The sequence below is a fragment of the Diadema antillarum genome, unplaced genomic scaffold (assembly GCF_040938485.1).
Source record: "Diadema antillarum isolate AM-2024a unplaced genomic scaffold, OU_Dant_1.0 seq00001946_RagTag, whole genome shotgun sequence".
In the NCBI taxonomy this organism is placed as follows: Eukaryota; Metazoa; Echinodermata; class Echinoidea; order Diadematoida; family Diadematidae; genus Diadema; species Diadema antillarum.
The window spans coordinates 6,814-29,975 of NW_027272606.1; the positions used below are offsets into that span (position 1 = coordinate 6,814).

At 36.9% G+C, this 23,162-nt stretch overlaps 1 protein-coding gene across 3 annotated transcripts in view; it reads right to left on the reverse strand.

Moving 5' to 3' along the window:
• Window positions 1-2,431: 2,431 nt before the first annotated feature.
• The window catches only part of LOC139713305 (focal adhesion kinase 1-like), a 124,804-nt gene continuing 104,073 nt past the window's right edge, over window positions 2,432-23,162 (reverse strand). For 2 of the 3 annotated variants that reach the window (XM_071625050.1, XM_071625048.1), the window contains 3 exons: window positions 16,006-16,042; window positions 5,865-5,938; window positions 2,433-3,179 (listed from right to left, as the gene is read on the reverse strand). In XM_071625050.1, the coding sequence (XP_071481151.1) occupies window positions 2,980-3,179; window positions 5,865-5,938; window positions 16,006-16,042 (311 nt within the window). In that variant the 3' untranslated portion in view covers window positions 2,433-2,979. Of the gene's footprint in view, window positions 3,180-5,864; window positions 5,939-16,005; window positions 16,043-23,162 lie in introns of all 3 variants that reach the window. The other variant, XM_071625049.1, reaches the window with a different exon arrangement.

A 23,162-nucleotide genomic window follows, 5' to 3' on the forward strand; every position in this document is an offset into this window, starting at 1 on the left:
TGACTGGCTTTTGAATAGAAGCAGCATTCCCTGATGACATGGCACTCTACCCCTGATAAAAGGTCCAAAAGAATGAGAGTACTGTGAGTACAATGCTACCATTAACATAAAAAGGGTTGATAGACAACAATTTGAGGACAATAGAGGAGAGAGCCATCTGTTGGGTGACTCACTCTATGGGGAAAGAGCAGCATGAGTGTTTGGCAGCAACATTAAAGGGTACTAGCAGTTCATCTCCCCACTTTCAGTATGAACCACAAGATCTGCTAGAGGGTCAGTACTCCTCTGACAATTCACCATCAGGAATTTTGAGAGAATGAATGTAAAATGCTACAAAATTCAATTTTACAAAATTTCGAACCTGCCCTTGCAGTAAGCTTCAGACCATTTGCTGGGGATATCAATAGACTGAAGAGCACTAACTCTCCCCCACCCCCCCCCAAAAAAAAAAAAAAAAAAATCAGAATCGATGTAATTCCCTCTTTGCTTTGTAAATGCAAAGAATTTCACAAAGGCCTGAATGTTCTGACACATGATTTACATCCTCCTCCACCTGATCCCACTGATTGTACTAAATAACCAAACCAATTGCACTGATAATTCATTCACAAATCAGTTGCTGTACCTCAGTTTGAGGCAATGGGGTAATCATTGTACAGAGTCAGTGAGAGTGGTAGCGGCCAATCCCAATTAATTCATTTCTGATCTGGCAACAGCTTATCAGAGATATCAACAGTTTCCACAGGGATTAATTGCTACATCCCAAAATCGTTCCCCTGAAACCTAACACATGGCCGTTACCCACACTCCTGTACAAACTGGGTGAAGTGTATGTACGTAACAGACATATGGAAGCTAAGGTTTCCCCTTCAACCTGCTAGTAGCTGATATACATCTTGCCAAGCCACACATTTTACACTACATGGATACTTTGGCAAAACATTTTTTCCCTTCTTTTTTCTCTTGGGCCACTGATTTCTGCTCACGAACAGTTTCGGTGAAAGGATTTCCTGCTGACTGATACTGAAAAACATCTCACTGCCATTTAAAACCAATCTATTCCAACACAATGCAACAAAATACATTGAAATTTCTCAGTCTCAAGCAGCACTAACATGAAAGCATCCCATGTTAGTTGTAATATTTCAATAGATAAATGTGAAACAGGAGTGTTATGGCCAGTAGGATTATGGTTGATTGTGATCAATCAAAAGGCATGGGATTTGGCCAAATGACAACCATTGCTCTGAACTGCAATCATAATTTCAATTACTCATTGTGTATACATACTTTCCACATTATCTTAGATTTTAAATATAATTTAGCTGGTTGAGATTTATTTAACACTTCTGTCAAAAAAAAAAGAAAGAAAATCTGCACAAATAATGATGTAGTCAAAATAAACAAATATATTAATCATCCGCATTGGCTAAAGGCCGCCACACACTATACGACTTTCTGTCGCACAACTGACCAACTTTGGAGCTGAAATAAACAAGCGTGTTTATTCTGAGGCTATTGTGGTTTATTTCAGATCCAAAGTCTGTCAGTCATGTGACTAAAGTCGCATAGTGTGCTGCGGGCTTAGGAGTCAAATGCATCGAACTCTTTACATAATAGGTTACAACTTTTAAAGGGCTGAAAATTTGCATCAAGGTTTCCTTGATCTCCAACACAACTTCAGCACCATGGATCAAAATTACGTGTGAGAACGTGTCTGTTGTGCTCTGACTTACGTAGCAGCTTGTGTAATAAATATATTCTGGTGACATAAAAATAGTTCTTCATTTAGTAGACCAGTAAACTATAATGCTTCTGGCAACAGTATCTGGCAGGGAGACATCAAAATGCTGACACACTCTGAGAGCTAAGCTAATGCTGATATGGCATGTATGTCAACTAAAGAGTTTTTGTGTTTCTATTTTAAGGGGTGTGGCTGGGTTGTTGTGTCTGACACACAAACATCCTTTTAACTGATAAAAAGAACCTGGCAATATTTGCTGGTACCATTTAAAACAGCTTATACCCAATTGATACACAAAGTCGGGCCCAGGAGTGCTCCTGAAGCACTTTGACTTTGATGCCCCTCTGAGTTGGTTAATACAGAGTTTACAGGGCTTAAGAGTGCTCCTGGAGAACTCTCAATGCCCTGTATAAGTGGGGTTCTATATTTTCATTTAAAAACTGACTGTTGTAAAAAAAAAATAATAATACATAACTAAAAAAAAAAAATCATATGCACATAGATATTTAACTTGGGCATGGTCAGTGGTAAGAATGTTTATAATATGAATAACAAACAGTCAAACAACTTATCATTCCATGGCTAAAAAAAAAAAGACAGAAAGAGGAGAAACTTCATACATCAAACTCTGTTTGCTGACTTGCTAATTTTGCAGCCCGAAGCAAGTGATTTGCTTTGATGAAGCACTTCACAAGATTACACATGTTTTGCCCTCTTCACTCCCCTTCTGTTTTAAAGGCAGCGGTAATACAGCATCCTGCTTTTGACTATGATGCCCTGAAAACTGATATTCTGTACAGGCTGAAAAGGGGTGCACAGTATTATGAAAACTGAACAGGTAACTTACAGGCCTTATGAATGCTGATACAATTTGACAAACTGCTCAGTTACATCCCAGTAAAGGTGTTTATTTGATTAACTCTCATTGAATGAGTAGGTGGCTAAAATTTCCTTAAAGCATGACCCATGTATTATAAGGTACTTATTCAATCACCTATCACTGAATGCTCGACCATAAACATGCATTTGGTACAAACATTTAAAAATGTATGTCTATTTAATTCTTACAGTAAAAACTAAGTTCACTTTGAACTGAAGATAACAAATACATATCTTCTGTGAAAGTGAAAATTTTATGATTTTGCATGAAAGACTGACAATATGTTGGGTGAATTCAACAAGTTGACATTTACACTTCCACATCCAAGTCCATTCACACATTAAGAAGAATAGACTTAGTCTGACTGGAAGAGTAGAGGGTAGAAAATCTGTGGTACCTGATCAATGTAGACCCCTTTGTGCACATCTCCAAACTGGCCTTCGCCAATTGTCTGCACAAGAGACACCAGCTCCCGTGCTATCTCGTAATCCTTAGCTGCTGGCATGGCGTAATCATCTTCATCAACGATCTCTGCATAGTCATCTGACAATCCACCTAGAGATATGGTTGACATGGCACAGATATCTTGTCATATTCCCAAATGGTTGCAGTTATAAACACAGCAGTATGTGACTGGAATGCTCACAGATTATTTAACAATGCTTACATGCTTCCAGGTTCCTGCCATTGTGACTGCAATTAGTGCAACTTTAATTGCAAATATCTTTAGGATAGGGCCTCAGTACTGACAGCATCATCAATATTTTTTCTGTAGTGCATTGTCAACATGCATATGTGAAGCCTTCGTGTCCCATAAAGAGCCAAATACCTGAAGACATACATGTACATGTATACATCCATAACTTATCCAACTTTACATTAAATGCCACTTTTAAGATTTTGCTCAGTAATGTCAATATGTGCTCAAATGATTTTGAAGGGTGTTGAAGGAATAAAGACTGCTGTTGGAAGAACCAAACTTCTCCAATAAACTATTAACATGCATGCCAACCCTAACATTCCGGAAATAGGAATAACTGGGAGATATAATGCAAACTAGACATTCTCACCTATCTCCCATACTATTATTATTAGCAGATGTTGATAAAATTAGGAACACAAGGTTGAATGAAGCCTTCTCTTTCCTAAGAAATAGGAATGTTCCTTAGCTATTAAATGGGAAAAATTGGCAGGTATCACTTTTTCCACTTTTTATCTCAAAAATATATCCTGTGTTCCACTCCCTGTAGGAAATTATGGCAAGACAAGACAAATATAACAAGAATTTCATTGGACACCTACATAAAAGTTACCTCTGACTCAGATCTCATTTCATAGGACATAAACAAATTAATGTTTTATTACTCAAACTACTTTCAGACCTCAGATTTGCAATAAGGAAATGATTCAGTAAAAAGTGGCAGGTCATTTATTTTCTCTAATTCATCCTAGACAGGAACTTATCTTCACTTAAAACCCATTTATGACTATATATATGCAAGGCTAGCTGGGTGATAACAAGAAAGGTGTCTTAGCTCTAACAAGCGATGAACACTTTTGGACTCATCATCTCAACCTGACTCCATTTTTCACAGAGGAACAAGGAAATTTCCATTTTTCTTCACAGAAAACCATTACACTGCCCCTTGTAAAAAACATGTACTATGTTTTGACAAAGAAAAAAGCATAGGAAGTTATGAATCATTTGTTGATTTTGTTATCTTTTGTTTTCATAAATATATCCCAACAAGCAAAATGCCATGCTAATGGCCAAATACAAAAATCTCTGAAGCCACAGGATCAATTCAAGTGAAAAAACATAAAACATGTACACAATGTTCCTACACTCCTCCAACCCTTTCCTCAGTTCCCGACTTACAACCAATGGCTATTCACAGCCATACAAGATTTGGCTGCCATGATAAAGTATATTAACTGACAGGGAGAAGGACAAGCAAGCCATCACAACATCAAATCATTGTATGTGGGTGTCATGATGTGCCAGGTTTACTATCAATTTACATTACATCGAAGGATGACACTACCTTTCTTACACAATGTTAAATAGAACATGAAAATGGAGAAATAAACTTTCCTATCCCATTCTTAACATATCCCTGTAATTTTTCTGACATTGCCCAGATGTGCTACATGCAATGTAGATGCTCTTATTATTTTTTTTGGCAAAATTCCCCAGGTCAAACATTAAAGGTCAAGGGTTTGCAGCTAAAATAATTTTTAGCTACAATTTTATGTATGAATGTCAAGTTGTTACATAATTTGGTAGGCAGGGTACGAATAAGTAGACATTCATTTCCATGAAATGAGTGGTAAAATGTCAAAGGTCAAGGGTCAAGGTCTAAGGTCAGGCGGAGATGTATGTCCAGTCAATACTTTAGCTGGGAATGTCTAGTGGTAATGTAAGTCGGCTCACAGGGTAGAAGCAAACTGACATTCAATAGCAATGAAGTATTATTTCTACCCCCTTAAAGAGGGTAGAAGGACAAAAGTCACTGTACTTGATTAAAATGTAATTCTCTCCCCATAACTTTAGCTGAATGTGGTAATATACCTGGTATTAAGATGGATAGAAATGAATAAACAATTAGTTACCTGAAATTAAAGGGGTGAAAAGTCATGGGTCAAGGTCAAAGATCACCTAACTATACCTTCCAGGAATCATTTTCTTTTATTCTGGCCACAAATTTCACAAGGTATATGTCACAATTACATTGATGCAAATTGGTGCAATAGAAAAAAATAATAGATTGGAAAGTACCAGGTACTTCCTTTGTGACAGAGGGCTAAAGGTCAATCCTTGGTCAGTAGTCAAGATCAATGAGCCTAGTCATGACGTAAATGAAGAGTCTAGTACTTATGGCACTTACAATTGTGTGAAAAGCCAGCATCCCAGTTGACTGTGTTGTTTTGTGGATTTTTTTTTCCTTTAGGGCCATAAAATAATAATTCTACCTAATTCAGTTGCATTCAAGGTATACAGAGTAGTTCCTATTTCACAATATTATGAAATATTCATACTACTTGTCACATTATACAGCTCAATCCCAACATGTTGTTACACTACACTTAAAGATTGGACGAAAATGGGGATTTACAAAAAGTGCAAGAAATTCAAACAAGATAAACAATTATAAATAAGGCATAATATTCTTCCATTCCTCCTTTTTAGACCTGAAAGAAATATTCATGGCACTTTCAACAAAAGTGAGATAGACTGACCTGGTTTAATGGTGGGAGTCTTCTTACGTCCACTGACTGTGACCTCATTGTTGGCTTCAGAGGAGGGCAGTCGGCTGTAGGTGAGACATTTCAAGAAGCACTCAATAAAATAATGCCACTTGTGAGGTAAACGCCCTTTCTTTTTCTTTATCCCCATGTTGTCAGCAGATGAAAGAAGTGATTACAAATCTTGTTGACAACGGACACTTTGTTTTCAATACTATGCTGGCAACAGCTCAAACCAAGCATCATGGTCCAAGAAAGTCACACATGTTGGTTACTAATGGATCACATACAATTCAAATTCAGCGGCTGTAATGTGGTAAATATCCTTCTACTTTTATGCTAGGTGTGATAAAAACAGTTCAGGTGGTTTCTCATGGAAGACTGTGCTGGGTGACAGTGAGATGAAGACCTGTGGTTATCTGGACTATGCACTCCTCACACATCCTGAAGAGAGTTCATACTTCAGTGGAGTAAATCTTGATCTCATGAAAAGAAAAAAGTTAGTAGAAATGAAGGGTTGTGGTTCACTCTCATGATCATGTGTGCAGTATCCTGGCCATATCATAATCTAGAGAGACTAACAGTCCTCAGAGTTCAGCCCTAATCCACTTTTAGCCACAGTCACTGTACAGGATCTCAGGCTAAATCAAAAAGTTGGCAGCAAGCACAGCATTATTGTCATTCATAGTGATAGAAAAAAAGAAAAAAGAAGCTACAATCTAGATTCCAATGAATTCGAACACAATAGGCACGAATGATCACCGTTTGTTCATTAGCCAGAAGTGAGAACAGAGTGAGTAAAATAAATGGACTAATTGTGCAGCTGCAACAAAAGTCCTTAGATCTCAGAACATCTTGAGTTACAGGTCCAATGACAATGGCGTCATTTGTGCAGCAGCCAGGCTGCTTACGTTGTTGACAAATTGCCTAGCTCCTGTGGGCATAGACACACTTCAGCCGCTGCCAGTGTCACTGCTCTCTTGGTTTGGCACTATCTCTCATCCAAAATGACAACCTTGGCACTGATGACGGGAATTATTGATGATTTCCACCACTATGATGGAGCAATTATTCACAAACATGGTCTTCCAAATGGAACGCTCTCATAACTATCAATTTTTAGGGCTACTGCAATTATCTGGCACAAGGATGCACACTGTGAAATGATGCCAAATTCAGATTTTAACCTGGTGCAGGTGTGGTTTGCAGCACTGGCCTTGCACAGTGATATTAATAAAACGGAAATGCCCTGTAAACCTGCAAACCTGAAAGCTCTAGAAATTCTTTACTATATCATCATCTGAAAAGTCAGTCGGTCAAAACAGCAGTCTTGTGAAAAAGGAGTTAAATTCTATACAAGGCTCCTAGTGATGGCAGATTACAGGTTATGAAATGGTTCAGAACATGCTGATTGTTGGTTCCACATGACAATCCACACTTTGTGAGCTCCTTCAAGACAACGATGTTGTCATCCCACCAGGACTACACAGAGAAGTCAAGACTCTGTGGAAAAAGATTCCCTCCTGGTCCTGAAAGGGATAGTGCTCACTGCACCTTGAGCATTGACTAGGAAGAGTGCGATGAGACGACCGAGATCACATCTGTGATAACTTGTAGTGAATAGTATACAGATGAGCAATATCACCCGCTTCCCCAAGGTGAGTCAACTAGCGGTCCAACACTTGAGACTCTGTGGGTATAGTCAAGATCATGACGTGACAGGATTTTCTTTCTGTCTTTCCTGGCCTGGGTGTTTGGCTGACACACGGTACACCATGCACAGGTCTGACTGACTTGCAGTCAAACAGGAGTCAAAGAGAGTCTGAGTCAGTTGAGAGAAGGGGGAGGGGGTGGGGGTAGTCACTGACATGAGCAAGACAAGAACACACTCTGATCTATCCTCTTTCTCTCTTATTTTTTTTTATTTTTTGTGTGTGTGGGGACTTTGAGCAGAAAACAGGAAATGTTGGAACCCTCACCGAAGTAGTGCAGTAACAGGCTGTGTGTTAAAGGGAGAGCATTCTAATCATTCATAGTGGAACTTATCGATGGGCCTGAAAAGCAATGTCATTTTGATCTGATATCTTTCCCATTAATTAACTCTATTACAAAGACAAAATTTGACTTTATTTTTGTATTTCTCCATGTACAGAATTAATTTTTAACAAACGTCCAAGAAAACTAAAATTTCTTTAGTATTTTCTCTTTGGGTACAAATATGAGGACAAGCTAGTTGAATGTAACATTATGGACATGTGACCATGGCAGCTACTCATGTATTGGTCCATCAATTGACAATCAATGTAAAGCATGTGGTGTGTTTATAAATGTCTTTCAACATATTTGCAAAATTACCAATAGTCCAAATTTACATAATAGATTGCAAAGTTCACTGACTGACTTTGGAGTTTTTTTGTTAAAAATAAAGTTAGCTCTTTTGGTCATGGGTGAATCAGTATGAAGTGTACACAAGTTTAAGTAGATACAGAATGTGGGTTTCAAATACATTCAAACCATCCTCACTGGGTTTAGACAGAGCTGTTGATTGTGTTATACCATGTCTGCAATCAATACATCTCAAAGAGCATGGCTACTTGCATGTAGTAATGAATGAATGAGATGGCATTTTTGTTCTTTTATGAGATATCCATGTTTTGTTTTTGTTTTTTGAAGTTCATGTGACATTCAGTCACAGTCTGATAGGGCCAAGATTAAAATGATTTCATGGACACACCATACACAATGCTCTTTGTGGACAGCTTCTCATCTTGCACTGCCTCCTGAAGTCTTGTGATATTTCCATTGGATACATCTCATGTGATAACACCCGATGAGGTTATCAGCTTCCTATCAACACACTACCCATGAGGGTGAAATTTCACACAAACATTGCTACTCAGCATGTGAGCACAGAGAAAGCACTGATGTGTTGTGACTATGAGAGGAATGATCATCAGGGTAGGCCCAATAACTGGCATCAGGAATGTGACATCATGTTTCACCTCAAGAAAGACAGGAAATTCCAGCAACACTAATTTAAAAAAGAGCAAAGACTTGAAAGGCTAAGTATCATATGATGGCATTTTTCTTAACACCAATAATAATAAACCTTTATGAATGCATACTTGTACAAGTACCTGTATTTTGGTGCAGGTATTTATTGTATATGTAACTACACCACTATTACCCAATTTTGTTTGCAAGCAACAGCCATTAGATGAAGACAGTGCAGATGTCAAGCCAGCTATAGGTTAATCAGCCACATTATTTCTGAAAGGTGTCAAAAATCCCATTGCCATACATAAGGCACATGTGTTTGTGGCTGATACACACAGTCAGCAACCCATGGATATCAGAAACTTCCAGCCTATCAGCATATTGTACTTCAAATCAGAGTCATGCAAAGTACATGACATGAAGTAACATACATCGCAGGACTGAGACTGCTCAGAAATGCTGGGCTACGGTCATGTGACACAGTATATAAGATACAGCCATTCATTTCAAACATGAATAAACTGGCAATACAACACAGTACAATGTTATATATACAAAATTAGATATCTGCAAAATATACTCATCCAAAAAATGATGATGGGGTCTGCATCATTACATAACAAACCTGGCCTTTAGGTGAATTAAACATGATTGATAAGAGAATGCCAAGAACAGCAAAGCCCTCAGGTCTTGTGCACACATACATGTACATGTACTGGGCATGTATGCAATTAGATACAAAGAAATATAAAGGATGTTTAACACTGAAGATCGTGACAATCGTTTGTTTTGTTTGTTTGTTTGTTCATTTTCCATCTGAGAAGATGGCTGGATAGCCCATATTCAGCTACGTGTTCTCAACATCACAATAAAAATTCCAGCATTACAATAGATATTCCAGCCTTATGAAGAATTAAGCAGGAAATATGGCAGAAATGACAAACATAGCAAAATACAAATGAGATCATACCCCAGGTCCAAACCATAAACAGTCTATACATATCCATGACATTCAAAAAGAAGACATTAACATATATATATATATAAGCAGACCTCGTAACCTCTGGAATTCAAAAACTGCATTCTTTAAATCCAAAAGTTGTATTTCACCAAAAAAAATTGTATTTTAAGAAAAGCAAATGTGAACTAATATGCAGATCAAATGAATGCTTTTCCAATCAGGCAATGCTGAAAGAGGACCATATACAATTGTAATGTACATCTGGTAATACAAACATAATCACTCTGCTTTCCTCTTTTCCAGTTGGCATATAGTTTACACACTAAGTAGAGCATCAGAAGCTGAGATCTGCATGTTGTCAGGCTGTCTTTCACAATATTGATATTCAGTCCACAAAGTTTTTGCTCTTATGTTACAACATCATAATTGTCACTGGATGGCTTTGCAAAGCAATGAAAAATTGATTCTTGCTTTTTCAAATCCTCGGAAGAACTTACAAGTGAAGTTCTTCTCTGTCTTGATATGGTGCTCTAGACAGTTGTACGCAAAGGTGTGTGTTATTTACTTTTAATATCTAGACTCTATTCACCAGACACAGCCTTGCTGCTGCCATGTTTTGCCTGGCATCTGGTTGGGCTATTGTGAAGCCTATAATGAAATCTAACCAAAACACGGTAGTACATCGCACAAAATGTTCTCCTTTAAATGATTGAATGATAAAATCCCACTTGGTTGAGTACTCTTCTTTGTAGGACTGCTTTCAAGGTTGCTTTTTGGGACTCATACTTGAACTTGCATACGGGGTATGTGTGTGCACTGCATAAACTGCCATCATGTGCTTACACTGCATATTGGTTTGTTTTGTTTTTGTTTCTCTGCCAAATCATATTCTTTTAGAGAGAAACCGTACAGTTGTATTTTCCCAAAATCATCGTACAAAATACAAACAAATCATACTAGTTTGTAGGTCTGCAGAGATGTACAACATGAACGTGTGTAGGGTAAATGCACGAAACAATGTACTATATGTTCTTCCACTAAGATAGTCCCCCCTCATCCAGCCACATGCACTGTCACACAATTCAAAGTAGAGTGCAAAGCAAACAGAACCCACAAATAAAGACATCCTTTGCCTTTGCTTGCCTTCTTATTTCAGGTAAGTATAATACATTTGCCAATTAAACATCACTTGATATAACAAAGCAAGTAAACATCCTAGATGACATTATGAGTGACATGTTTTCATTTTGACAATTTCTCCACTGAAGCACTGTAACAAACATATCATTTCCTTGATGAACAAAAATGACTTCTGTGACTTACACACTGTAGTAGGCCCGGTTGTGATCAATTAATGCATAAGGTCGATCAAACATGGCAAATCCTGACAGATAACACAGCTGAGTCTATCTGAGAAAGGCTGGTATGCTGCCCAAGATGTACTAACAAAATAAGGCTTTCCAGTTATCAAGACATGGAGACGAAGAAAGAGAGCTCATCTCACTCTAGGTACACGTCCCATCTGACAGGAATCCAGAGTGAACTTTGAAAATGATAATACTTCTCAAGTGCAGCTTGGTCATAGGAGACATTGAGCATGGTTTATTTACAGCCTCCACATGACAGGATGCCAGTGTGTTGTTATTGTTTATAGTCTGGGAATATGATTCAACCAGGAGCAGTCTAAGCCCCCCTTGCTCCTCATCAGGCTACAGTCATGTGTGCACTGCCCTCTGTACATCACAACCTCATCAAGTCCTGACAGATTCACGTGGCCAACTATACCAGGCTGGTTGGTAGTGGTCTGGTGAAACAAAATCCTGTCTTCCCATGCACTGGATCAGGAATGACTCTGGTGTAGAGCATCAGCTGCATCCCTCACTGTATATCAAGAACTTCCTTGCCCGCTGATTTAAAATGTCATGGCTCATAATCTCTGGCCCAAGCCCAATCTGAGTAGCTTGAGCTGGTAGGGAGGAAATTGCGTCTTTAGCGTGATTAGTTCAAACAGTCATCATAACAATTACCTTTGTGTCTACAGGAAGACCATTTCTCGTTGCCCATCAAAAAAACAGTAATTGCACAAGACAAGGAAAAGCAGTTTGTGTGATTATGGAATAAAGATACATACATCAGCACACTATGCTCTATGGCTCACTGTGTGGGTGTAAGTGCAAGCCACATTTATAGTGTGTGTACACTTTATTTTGACCATGCAAGTGTAAACACTTCATGACCACACATCAAACTGTTGTCTCATACATGAAGTATTTTGCTTTTTTTTTTCTCAAACCATAAACAACACAAATGCATATTAGCCTGACCAAGCATTACACCAGAGCTTTACACACTGCTGATTATCCTAATCACACCCTATACTCATTATATGGAGTATGTATATACAAAAAGATAATTGTTGAATTTCCTCACTGAATGTTCTTTGTGGTGAAACAGAACAATTTCACAGTGCTGTCTGTATACCGGTACATCAAAAAGTTTACAAGATGTAGAAGTTTCTACATGGAAGGGGAACAATACTGTCAAGGAGAAAGGACTACATGAACAGCACAAATTTGCAATAATGTGATTATAACTGGCTGAATTTCTCACAAGGGTTTAAAAGTCATATGGACACAAAGCAATTTGCACAGGTCTGGTATACAACTTCGCTACCAGATAGCTAGCCAATTACATCATAAGAGTTCAACAGAGGTAGTACTGAGATGAATTTGAGTGAATAGAAATTGCAACATCTTAAAAGAATACAAATGTGACTACAACATTTATGTAACAAGTAATTCATCTATTGTGATATCAATCAATTAATTTATGGGGTTTTTTTTCAAATATCATTCAGGTATATCAAAGTCAACCAAAGTTGTCACACTAGCATGAAGAGTTTTATAATCTAATTTACATTTTCAACCTATCATACTGTAACATAAACCTGAAAGGTTACTTTTTTTTTTCAGACATGTGAAAGATCTCTGTGATGCACGCCTTCCAAAGAAACACATATACACTTGAGGGAAAGGAAATAGAAAGTTAAAAATTCAAAAGTGAAAATGTCGCTGCTAAAATGGTAGATTTAAGAATTAGTATTTGACACCAAGGTGCCAATTTTGATTTTCTTCAGAAGGTAGGGGAGATGGCCCCTCACTTTCCAAGAAAAGTAAAAACACTCAATCATACTATTACCATGGCCTAGCCTTCAAGGAGTCTGATTGAAAATTTGACATACCAAATGTCATCACTGGATATGGAAAAATTACAGAATACTTATTAAAGGGCTACAATATATACTCAAATTGAAGCTCTTATTTGCAAAGTAATAGCAATGCAGCTCAATAGTGCAAATGAGCCTAAACTGCCATTCAAACTGACATCTAATGTGGCATACCCACAACACTTTCACTTCCTGATTAAAATGCAACATTTACTCGTTAAACAAGATTTCTATGTGGTATCAAATGGAAACTTAAAGAATATTGAATTCTACTTGTGATCTCTACACCAATGGAGAGTATGATACATAATTTTTCTCCCACAAGACAGTGATCTTTAGCAGAAATTAATTACAAACTTGGAAGATTTTTTTTTCCTCTCTCTTCTCTTTCAAATTGAGCTAGGAGCAGGGAATTTGGGTGGGTTTGTTTGTGGGGTGGGTCTGACTTATTTTTCTTCTTCTTCCTCCTCTTCTTTTTTGGCAACTGGACAGCTGAAAGTTGGCTGAAACATAGGTTGGCCAAGTTTCACTAGTTTTCAAGGATTTCCACTGTAGCCAGAGTGGTCATCCACACGGAGGCCCTCAACAAAACTCTGCCAAGCCGGCTCACTTTTTTTCATGTGATGAGTCATCATGTAAACATGTCATTTCAATTAATCACCACATCAACCTCCCACACAGCCAGTATAATGGTAGTTTACCAATCAAATATTGTTAAAGATCTCAAATTCCCATTAGTGTGCTGCTCCCTCTGATAATGCATTTCCTAACTCCCATTACATTATTCACATTTCCATGAGCGGAAGTCCTAACATTCCTTCTGACCACGAGGATCTCCCTACAAGGAAAATAAAGGTCATAATGGTTGAATAACAATACTCAAGTAATTGAGGTACAAATGGCTCCATTTTGTGACTGGAAAGAAATGGGAAATGTCAGCCAGTACACATCACCAAAACTTGGTACCTGTGAATAAAGCTACAAAAGTACAACAGCAAGTAATACTATGACATAACATTAAGCAAATGAAAACTGTGCAAGTAAAACCTTCACATGATTATTTAGATTGATGATAAGATATATACAGTTTTGAATGTAAATTGATTTGCATCAATTATTTACATGATGATTTACATTACAACTTAACATGAAACCAGGAGTTGTCGTACTGTTATGTTCAATGAAGTTTCCTGGGACCTTTTTTTTTTCATCAAAGTGGAGTAAAGGGGGTACAGATTCTTTCCAATTCATGTGTGCTAATTGCACACAGAAAGCTTAGCATAGACATAGATTGTATCTTGCTATTCAAAATTCGCTGAAGATTCTGCAAGTTATAATGAACAAATTCATTTGAAAATAATTGGCAGCAAGGAATCCATAATATTCCTGCAATCACACAGAAATATTCATAAAATCCTATCAGTACATGTACACATGTATGTGCATACAACAAATCTCATGCATACCCTCTCCCAGAGATGTGTTCATCATTTCAAAAAAAAAAAGTTCAATCCTATAATGGCCAGAGAATGACACTCTTTACCACTATCATAAACAGTTCAAGAAAATAGAAAGGAATTTCCACTAGGCAATGCATAAGATATAAAACATTGCACATACAAGAGTATGTGCTGTATTGTAATGAAGTTTGAACAATAAAAAACAAAAGACCAATCAACACACACATACTCTCACATTTCAACCTATGTTTAGTTGTGATAAAAATCATCAAATTACCACACATCTCCATTCTAATTTCATGCTTGCCCTTATATAAGACATAACACTAACAGAAATGTATGCTCATATGATAAAGGGTTTATTAAGATCCACATTAAATCTAAAGTATAGCACCTTTAACACTAATTTGCCTATTGCCAACTTCAGGTTAAAGCTAAAGCATAGTTCTCAGAAGGGCTCAAAATTTATCTTCCACCATTTGGAATTTGATTACAATTTATCAAAAGGGTCTACCAAGAAACTTGCTTGGTTGAAGAGATTTGCCAGAATAATGAGTTGCTATAAAGTATTTTGAGATCAGAGGTGTACCAAGCAATACATAGTAAACGTTAATATCAGTGTGCCTGAGTTTTCTTCATGAAGAGCCCTCCCTGTTCAGTGGTGGGAAGGGAGAACTTAAATTGATGATCAATCATGTCCTAGCACTCGTATTTCACAAACTGCACAAGATTCACTCTTGCACGGAAGATTGATGGACACTTGCTATGGCTCGATTTGATGATTATCAATAATCAATTATAAAACATTATGTAGCAAACGGTTTCTACAAGCATATGAAAACTACACTTTACCTTTAGTTTGCGACATACATCTTCAGATGAATGTTTTTTGATACACGTTTTGCAGCCTTGTAATCCAATAAATTACATATTTTAAGATCACATACATGTCCCTGCATAATCTCATTAGAGGCAGATCTCAAAGAGTATATCTAAGAGCATGTACATTCCACTCATACAAATCTGCATTGGGAATGGATATTCGTTATGCTACGTACACCTTCGATAATAATCAAGCATTTAATCACAAATATATATTTGCCCAGAATGACTGACTATGAATGACGCAGATATGTCAACAAACCTGACAGGTTTGGTAGCCAAGTCGCAGGTTTATATAGGGAGAAAAACTCAGTGAAGAACACAAATCCTAAAGGCTGGTCAGGAGGGGAGAATGAGGGATGCTAATATGCAAAAAATTCCTTGGTTTACCACTTGCAAGTTTCTTGCTGCCAAGATTTTGGTCAGAAGTTTTTTGACATTTAATCTAATTACAAATATCATGTTTGAAATATAGCTAGAGTGAACAACAAGTGGAACATGGCTATATCACAATCTTTGTACTTGTGGACAGGGAGTCGTGAGGTTACTCTAATATAGAGAAAGGGCAAGAGCAAAAAAAGAAATAAAAAAGATAAAGATAGGACATACCTGTCACCCGGCAATGACGGCAAAGCACGGTCTCCCTCTGTGCAGAGAGAAGCAGAGAGAAAGAAGAAGATTCTTGGTCAAAGGGACTGTATCACTGACAGGGGGAAAGTGGGTAACTCGTTTACATCCTGATATCAACAACATGCTTTGCAAGACAATGGTGAAATCACTGTGCAAGCAACATGCTACATACACAGAGATGTGAACATATATCAAACCACTTACCAGTTAACAGTTGAGAGCCCAAAGTGTGTGTAATAGCTCCATAAGCATTGTACAGCAGTAATGTCTTTTCAGCTTTCAGCTGACATGCTAATGAGCATTGGCACAATGGATATGCATAGAACAGTCTTGTAACATGTGAAGGAGAGCATTACTGTTATGTCAAAACCCTGATATAAAATCAAGGAAGAGTCAGATTTTCTTTCACTCTGATTTGCAATTCTGACATTTTCACAGAGCATGACCCACAGTACACTTGACACCAAGTGTTGATACCTAGTTACAAGTTATTTGCAAAGTATAAAGCATAAGTATGTGTACATGTGATGAGCATTTCACACACCACTACTACATACCATCCTTCTTGTTTGCCACATTGAATGAACATTAAATTGTAAAAATGAAGTACACATGTAGCTGAGTTACGAATGGATTAACCATAACAGTTCATCAGGATACACATTACAGATATATACATGTGCATCTGTGTGTGTGTATGCTTTCAGTCATGGCATGACTGTGTATGCATGTAACTAGAAGAGTATAAAGAAATGCAAAGTGAAGATCATTATCACAACATTGAACGGGCATTCAGTCTGTTTGAGTACAAGTGATAAAACAGGTGTATGCATCAAAACCAAAACCAAAACAAACAAATGAACAGAGAAATAATAACAGTCACGAGGTAAGGAAGAGTATACTTTATACAGATATATTTCACACGTATACTGAAAATTCATTCCATTGACAATTCATTTGAAAGAGACTGTGGAAACATGCTTCTCACAGTCTCTGCTCATCCTTCATTATAGATTAAGTAAAAATGTATTTCCAGTAATACAGCAGCATGCTATTACATAGTCTCCCATTCAAAACAAAACAAAACAAAACAAAACAAAAAAGCACTGTACACCTTTGTATGTGTATTCCAGATGCCTTCTGTCTATATTCAGAATACTAGTAACTTCGATGTTGAAAAATGAAATCTGAAAAAGCTTTGTGACTTATTTTTTCTTGAGAAAAAAAGAGTCCCTCGTTTCCCTACTGTCAAATCATGTAGTCATTCTTGTTTGAACTTTTTACACCCTGACAACGATTTCGAGTTCAGTCCTTCACAATTCTACCCAAACTAATAACTCAAACTAATTACTGTGTTTAAAAATCATTTTTGCAACATGACATGAAAAACATAAAATCTTGGGGATTTTTGAGAAATCCTCAGAATAATTTGCCCTCAGAGGCATGCGTAAATGGCACTTGATGAAAACCAAAATTTTAATCCCATAATGCAACTCGCCACAATAGGTGCACACACTTGGGTGCCTAGGGCCACATTCTTATCTTTACTGTATTTAGGTGTGCACAGTCTGGAGATTCAAAAAGTGCTTTATTTTCAGCTACATGATTTTTTTTTTCATTTTGCCATGTGTTGTGAATGAGGGCAAATTAGATTGATTTTCATATCATGATGCAAATATCTGTATTTCCTGTGTGTGAATGCAGCTACCATTTGTCATTTTACCATAAAATCTGCACAGTGCAGAGAGAGGCAAAGCTGTGAGTGCTAAGAAGATGATTGACAGAAGCTACTGCAGTGAAACTTGTTGCAAATTCGGGCATGTCAATACGCTTAGTGCTTCATGTTAAGGACAGGTGTGTTAAGCATCAGGGCTACATCACAATGAAGCCCTCAACAAGTGTCTCTACATCTCAATCATGGCAAGATATATTGCCAGCTAAAGGCAGCTGGATGATTCGGGGACAGAATGTTGAAAATATGCAATCTGTTATCTTCATGAATACAATGCCAGATTAGGAAATCCCCTGATATAGCCAGAAATGATTTCTTATCGTAGCCCTACAAAGTACTCGCACATCATACAGGGAAATGCCGTTACAGTAAGGTCGCCAGGAATGCTGAGTTTTCCTCATTACAACCAATACCTTGTTAAAGTACTAAAAAAGAGATCGGCTAAAAATATGAATGGTACAGATCTGCATATATTTTGTACATGCTATTAACAGTTTTGCCAATGATGTGGGGTACAACATGTGCCAAAATGTGAACAAATAAACAAATCAAAACTCCTAAAATTTGAAGTAGCAATAGCCCACAAACTGAAATAACACCAGAAGGCTCTAATGTGTCCTGTTTATTTTCTGTCAATATCTGGCTTCACTGTATATTATTACGTTCTGGAACTTGATTTAAAAAACTAACAAGTATAAAAATTGTGTGGAACATTTATGATTGCACACTCATGCATTTCACCTCAGCTTTGACCATGTCTTTTTCACATTTTTTTTAAAAAAGTAAATGAAAGATTGTTTTGACATTTTGATAATAAAATGACTATGATCTTTACACATGATGCCTGCAGGTGCTGCTTTTTTTGTTGTTGTTCAAAATAACAAAGGTTATAACTAAATTTATGAATTCTAAAGAAATTGTGAGTGTTGTAATGAGAGGGTAACAGTTACTGTTAGGTGGCTCTTTTGTTTTCTCATGCCATGGCCACAACCCCTAAATCAGTCTGATCAGCAGCCGGGTGATGAGTTTTTAGCCCAGTTCGCTCAAGCGATGCTTGCTCACTTTTCACTCACCACCCAGAATACCCTAGGTACCTGGGCAGTAACTGTCGAGGCATGACCTAATCAAGTGGTCGCTGTCAAGCAAATTGGGTAAAAAAAAATGAAACTGCTAAATAGATGGCTGCTGAGCAGTCGCCCCCTGGTCGCCACTTGGAGATCAGTCGGTCACCAGTCAGCAAGTTCAAAACACACCGCTGTTCGGGCAGCACCTCTCCAGCCAGAAGACATTGCTGAGCATGCCCTACAAGAGAAAACAGCTAGATTTCTGAACAAATTTACCATGAAGGTTCTATTTTTTCCAATAGTTTTCACTGAATAAAAAAGATAAAGCACAGAAGAAAACAAAGGGACAGAGAGGAGCCAAGGCCGTCTGAAAGAAGCAGGGGGACGGACAGAGGCAAGGAAACCTCCATCAGAAACAGGCAGCAGCAGCCAAGATAGCCCTCACAGAAGAGGATTTGGCTAGCAATATGGGGGACAGGGAAGACAGGGACAGCCACTTTTGGGCAGATGAGGTTACAAATGAAAATTTAGGTAACTATGTTGACATAATGTGGTTTTGCTATTTATCTATTAGATAAAGACATAATATATGAAAAGAAACAGGGATGATGAAAATATAAAATCAAACAGGAAATAGAAAATGAAATAAAAGTATATTTCACAGCAAATATATTTTGGAACATTTTATCAAAACCAAGGAGTAATCAAAGAAATTGTTCATCTTTGGTTTCTACTTCCCTTCTATTTAATTTCTTATTTTCCATTAATCATTTATCTTTGGTTTCTTTCACAACTAAGGTTGATAGTTTGAACTTTAATTCTTGAAATATTTTACTTTCAAGTTTTGTCTTTACTGTGAAACTGTATACTGCAAAGAATAAGGTACAAGGAACGTTCTGTAATAATTTGCATTATACTATCAGGCTTTATTCACTTGGCACATCATTCATGTCCTTCTCATGTGACAAATTATACAAATACAATACAGATATTCATCTCAGTTTATCTTCACAAAAGTGCTTGCTTTTAGATCTTGCTGTTGTAGTTATTGAGGTGGACTCAAGGGCATCATAGACCTGATTGACCTCTCAGATGCAAAGCTGAAACATTGTTGTTGATGGCCAAAGGGTAGTCATATACTAAAGGGAAAGCCCACATGTGGATTGAGAGACTGCAGAAATATTAGCAGAACATATTGGTGAAAGTTTGAGTAAGATCAGACAATCCATTCAAAAGTTACCGGTATTAATTTTTGAAGTTTTAGTTCCTTGATCACTGGATGTGAAGACTACAACAGCTTGTGATGTCATATGTGTAGAACAATATAAAGAAATTATAAAGAAAAATCAACATATTTTCACTTTTCTCGCATAATGACAGAGCACATGACTTGCCCCTTTCAGAAGGCAGAGAGAGTACCGGTAATGTCAGTTACAAGCTGAGGGAATGTGTACTTTTTTCATGATATGAAATTTAGTGTAATTCTCGTCATATTTTCCTTATACATGTATTGTTCTATGCTTGGGACATCATTAACTGTAGTAGTCTTCTCATTCAGCAGTGACTACACAGAGTTCATAACTTTTTCACGGATTGTCCGATTTTCCTCACACTTTCAATGTGTTCTACTTACATGGCTGCATGATCTCAATCCACATGTATATGAAGGAATATGTGTATAGGTGGGCAATTCCACGGTAACTAGGACACAGGTGCCAAAAATTCAAAATATTTGTTTCAAACACCATACATTTTCAGACAGTACTTGAGTTGAAGTTTTAAGAATCATTATGTTTTTCAATAAAAGTGGCCATTTTGATTTTCAAAATGGCTGCCAAAATATGCCTATAACTCAATGGTGAAAAGAGTGGATTGTGGCATAACTTACTCTCTGTATATCCACTTTATTAGTACTCTAAACAACAATCTTTTACGTGTATGCCGTTACCAGAGAAGTCTTTTACCACACGATAGAAAAAAAAGCTGGTTGCTTTAAAGAAATTGATAAAAACTTTTAATTACTTTGACAATGATGGATGTAACGTCAGTTACCAAAAACAAGGAATTTTTAACTTTATTCATCAAAGAAAGTGAGCTTTATGATGTAACTTGGGATTTCTAATGTATGCCCATATGCCTTCATTTCAATATCAGAAATAAGGATACTTGGCATACTGGAGAGTCAAAATGATCACTACAAAATGTGTAACGTCAGTTACCGAAACGTCATACACGAGTATGTAACGTCAGTTACCATGACAGTAATTATAACTGAGGCAAAATTTTTGACTCTTGGCCATTTCAATACATCTGGGAAGTCAACTTACAACAAAGAGCAGCAATCCCTTTCATAGGGAATGACGTCATTACCATGGTATGTCCATGAATATATTTTTTTCATTTTATTTTATTTCTAAATTTATTTATTCATTCATTTACCATGATTATCTTTTTTTTTGGGGGGGGGGGGAAGGGGTCTTGAGCTTTCGATTTTTGATTCAGCACAAGTTTAAGGCTAAATCATCTGGAAGTTTAGTTTGCCACATGCAGTATATGCACTCAAATTAGTACATTCCCAGTCCTATGGGATGATAAAGCTACCAAAGTTTGTAGGCCTAATCAGTGACATGATTGTTTTTTATAGAAAAGGTGGTTAACGTGCAAACTTGTGCACAGCTTTATACCAACAGCTACAATCTTCACCAATGTTTGCTTTTGCCAGCATTTTTCTTTTTTTTTCTGGAAACTTAGTGAAGTTTCTACCTCAAAGCAAATGCACAAACAGATATTTCTTCTCTTGCACTTAAATGTCTGGTGTAGTTAACATGGCGCATCTTGTATTATGGTACAAAGTGTACGTAAGGCATGTACTCATTACTGTTTGAAACTTGACACTGATGTTGCTCAAAGTGAGAGGGGATTCTAGGGTTTTAAAAAAAAATTGTTCATACAGTGTGTATTTGTTGATTACTTTATTCTATTCATGCAGGGATATTTTGTAATACAATACATGATAATTATGAACAGGAAGATTTTTTTTTTTTTATATTGATCTTAGAATTCTTTCGTTGCAAAGTCTGATTTCTTGGTATCTGGAATGTATTTGCAAGCCGTGATATATCAGTGTAAAGGAAAAGAAAACCAGTTCAATTACTTCAAGCAAGGAATAGTGTAAACCAATAATGCTCTTTTGACCAAAAAAGCATTTATTTTTCTTCTTCACAGAGAAATATTAAAAGTGCTACACTTTTCATTTAGATTGATGATGGAGACCTTTTTTTTTATTTATGGCCCTAACAATGCCTTGAAGGAGAAGGAGTAAAATAAAGAAAAGGAGAAGAAATATATCACAATAGATTTCATACATATTTATGCATATTTATGAGTTGATAAGTGTGTTTTCCCCATGACCTGAAATATATTTTGATTTTTTGATTTTTTTTTCAAGCAAAAAAATATCCATGTTTTGTGTAAAGGTATTATGGGTGGAGCACTCTAGATATAGAAAATTTCCTGTTCATTAAATAAATAATAAAAAAAAAACCCTTAGTCATGTCAATTATGCATGTACATTTATACTTGGAACTGCTTAATCTATTAATGGCTCTGTGTAATCATAAATGTTGAATTAGAATTCAATCTTAAGACAAATGTCAAGAAATATCCTCTTGTGCATTTACTTTATTTTTGCCCAACTGTGTTATGGCATGGGGGGGGGGGGGGGTTGCCCCCTAAGGACCCAACCCATTTGTGTCTTTAGATTTTGTTTTAATTTGTTGCTAAGTAGTTGCATGGGATTGATACTGGTATATTGCAGCAGTATAATAACCTGTTAAAGAAATTAGTTCTCTGTAAACCCCATGGCAAAGTATGTGTAACGTCAGTTGCGTAACGTCAGTTACTGACATGTTTACCTTTAAGTTTTCATAGAACACAAAGAAAATGGACTAATGTTTCATCTCATTTGTGTATTTATGACTGATGAACCAAGGTATGACTCCATATCAAACAAATCATTCTGAATGGTCAGAATTATGAAAAATCACAAAGCTATTCCCAATCATGATTTTGCATGTGTAAACCCTATGGCAAATGTAAGCGTAACGTCAGTTACGTAACGTCAGTTACCGTCATGCCTTCACTGAAACTTGCATGGTGCTAAAAGGAGACAACTAAAGTGCACATTATTTTGCACACCTGTTCCTAAGAACCTAAGTGTATTGCCATATTAAACACATAAAGGTTAAAAGTCAGGGACATGAGATATTTCCATTTAAATCTACACCATAAATTCCCATGTCCTTTTTCCGTAACGTCAGTTACCGACACATTTTCACTTG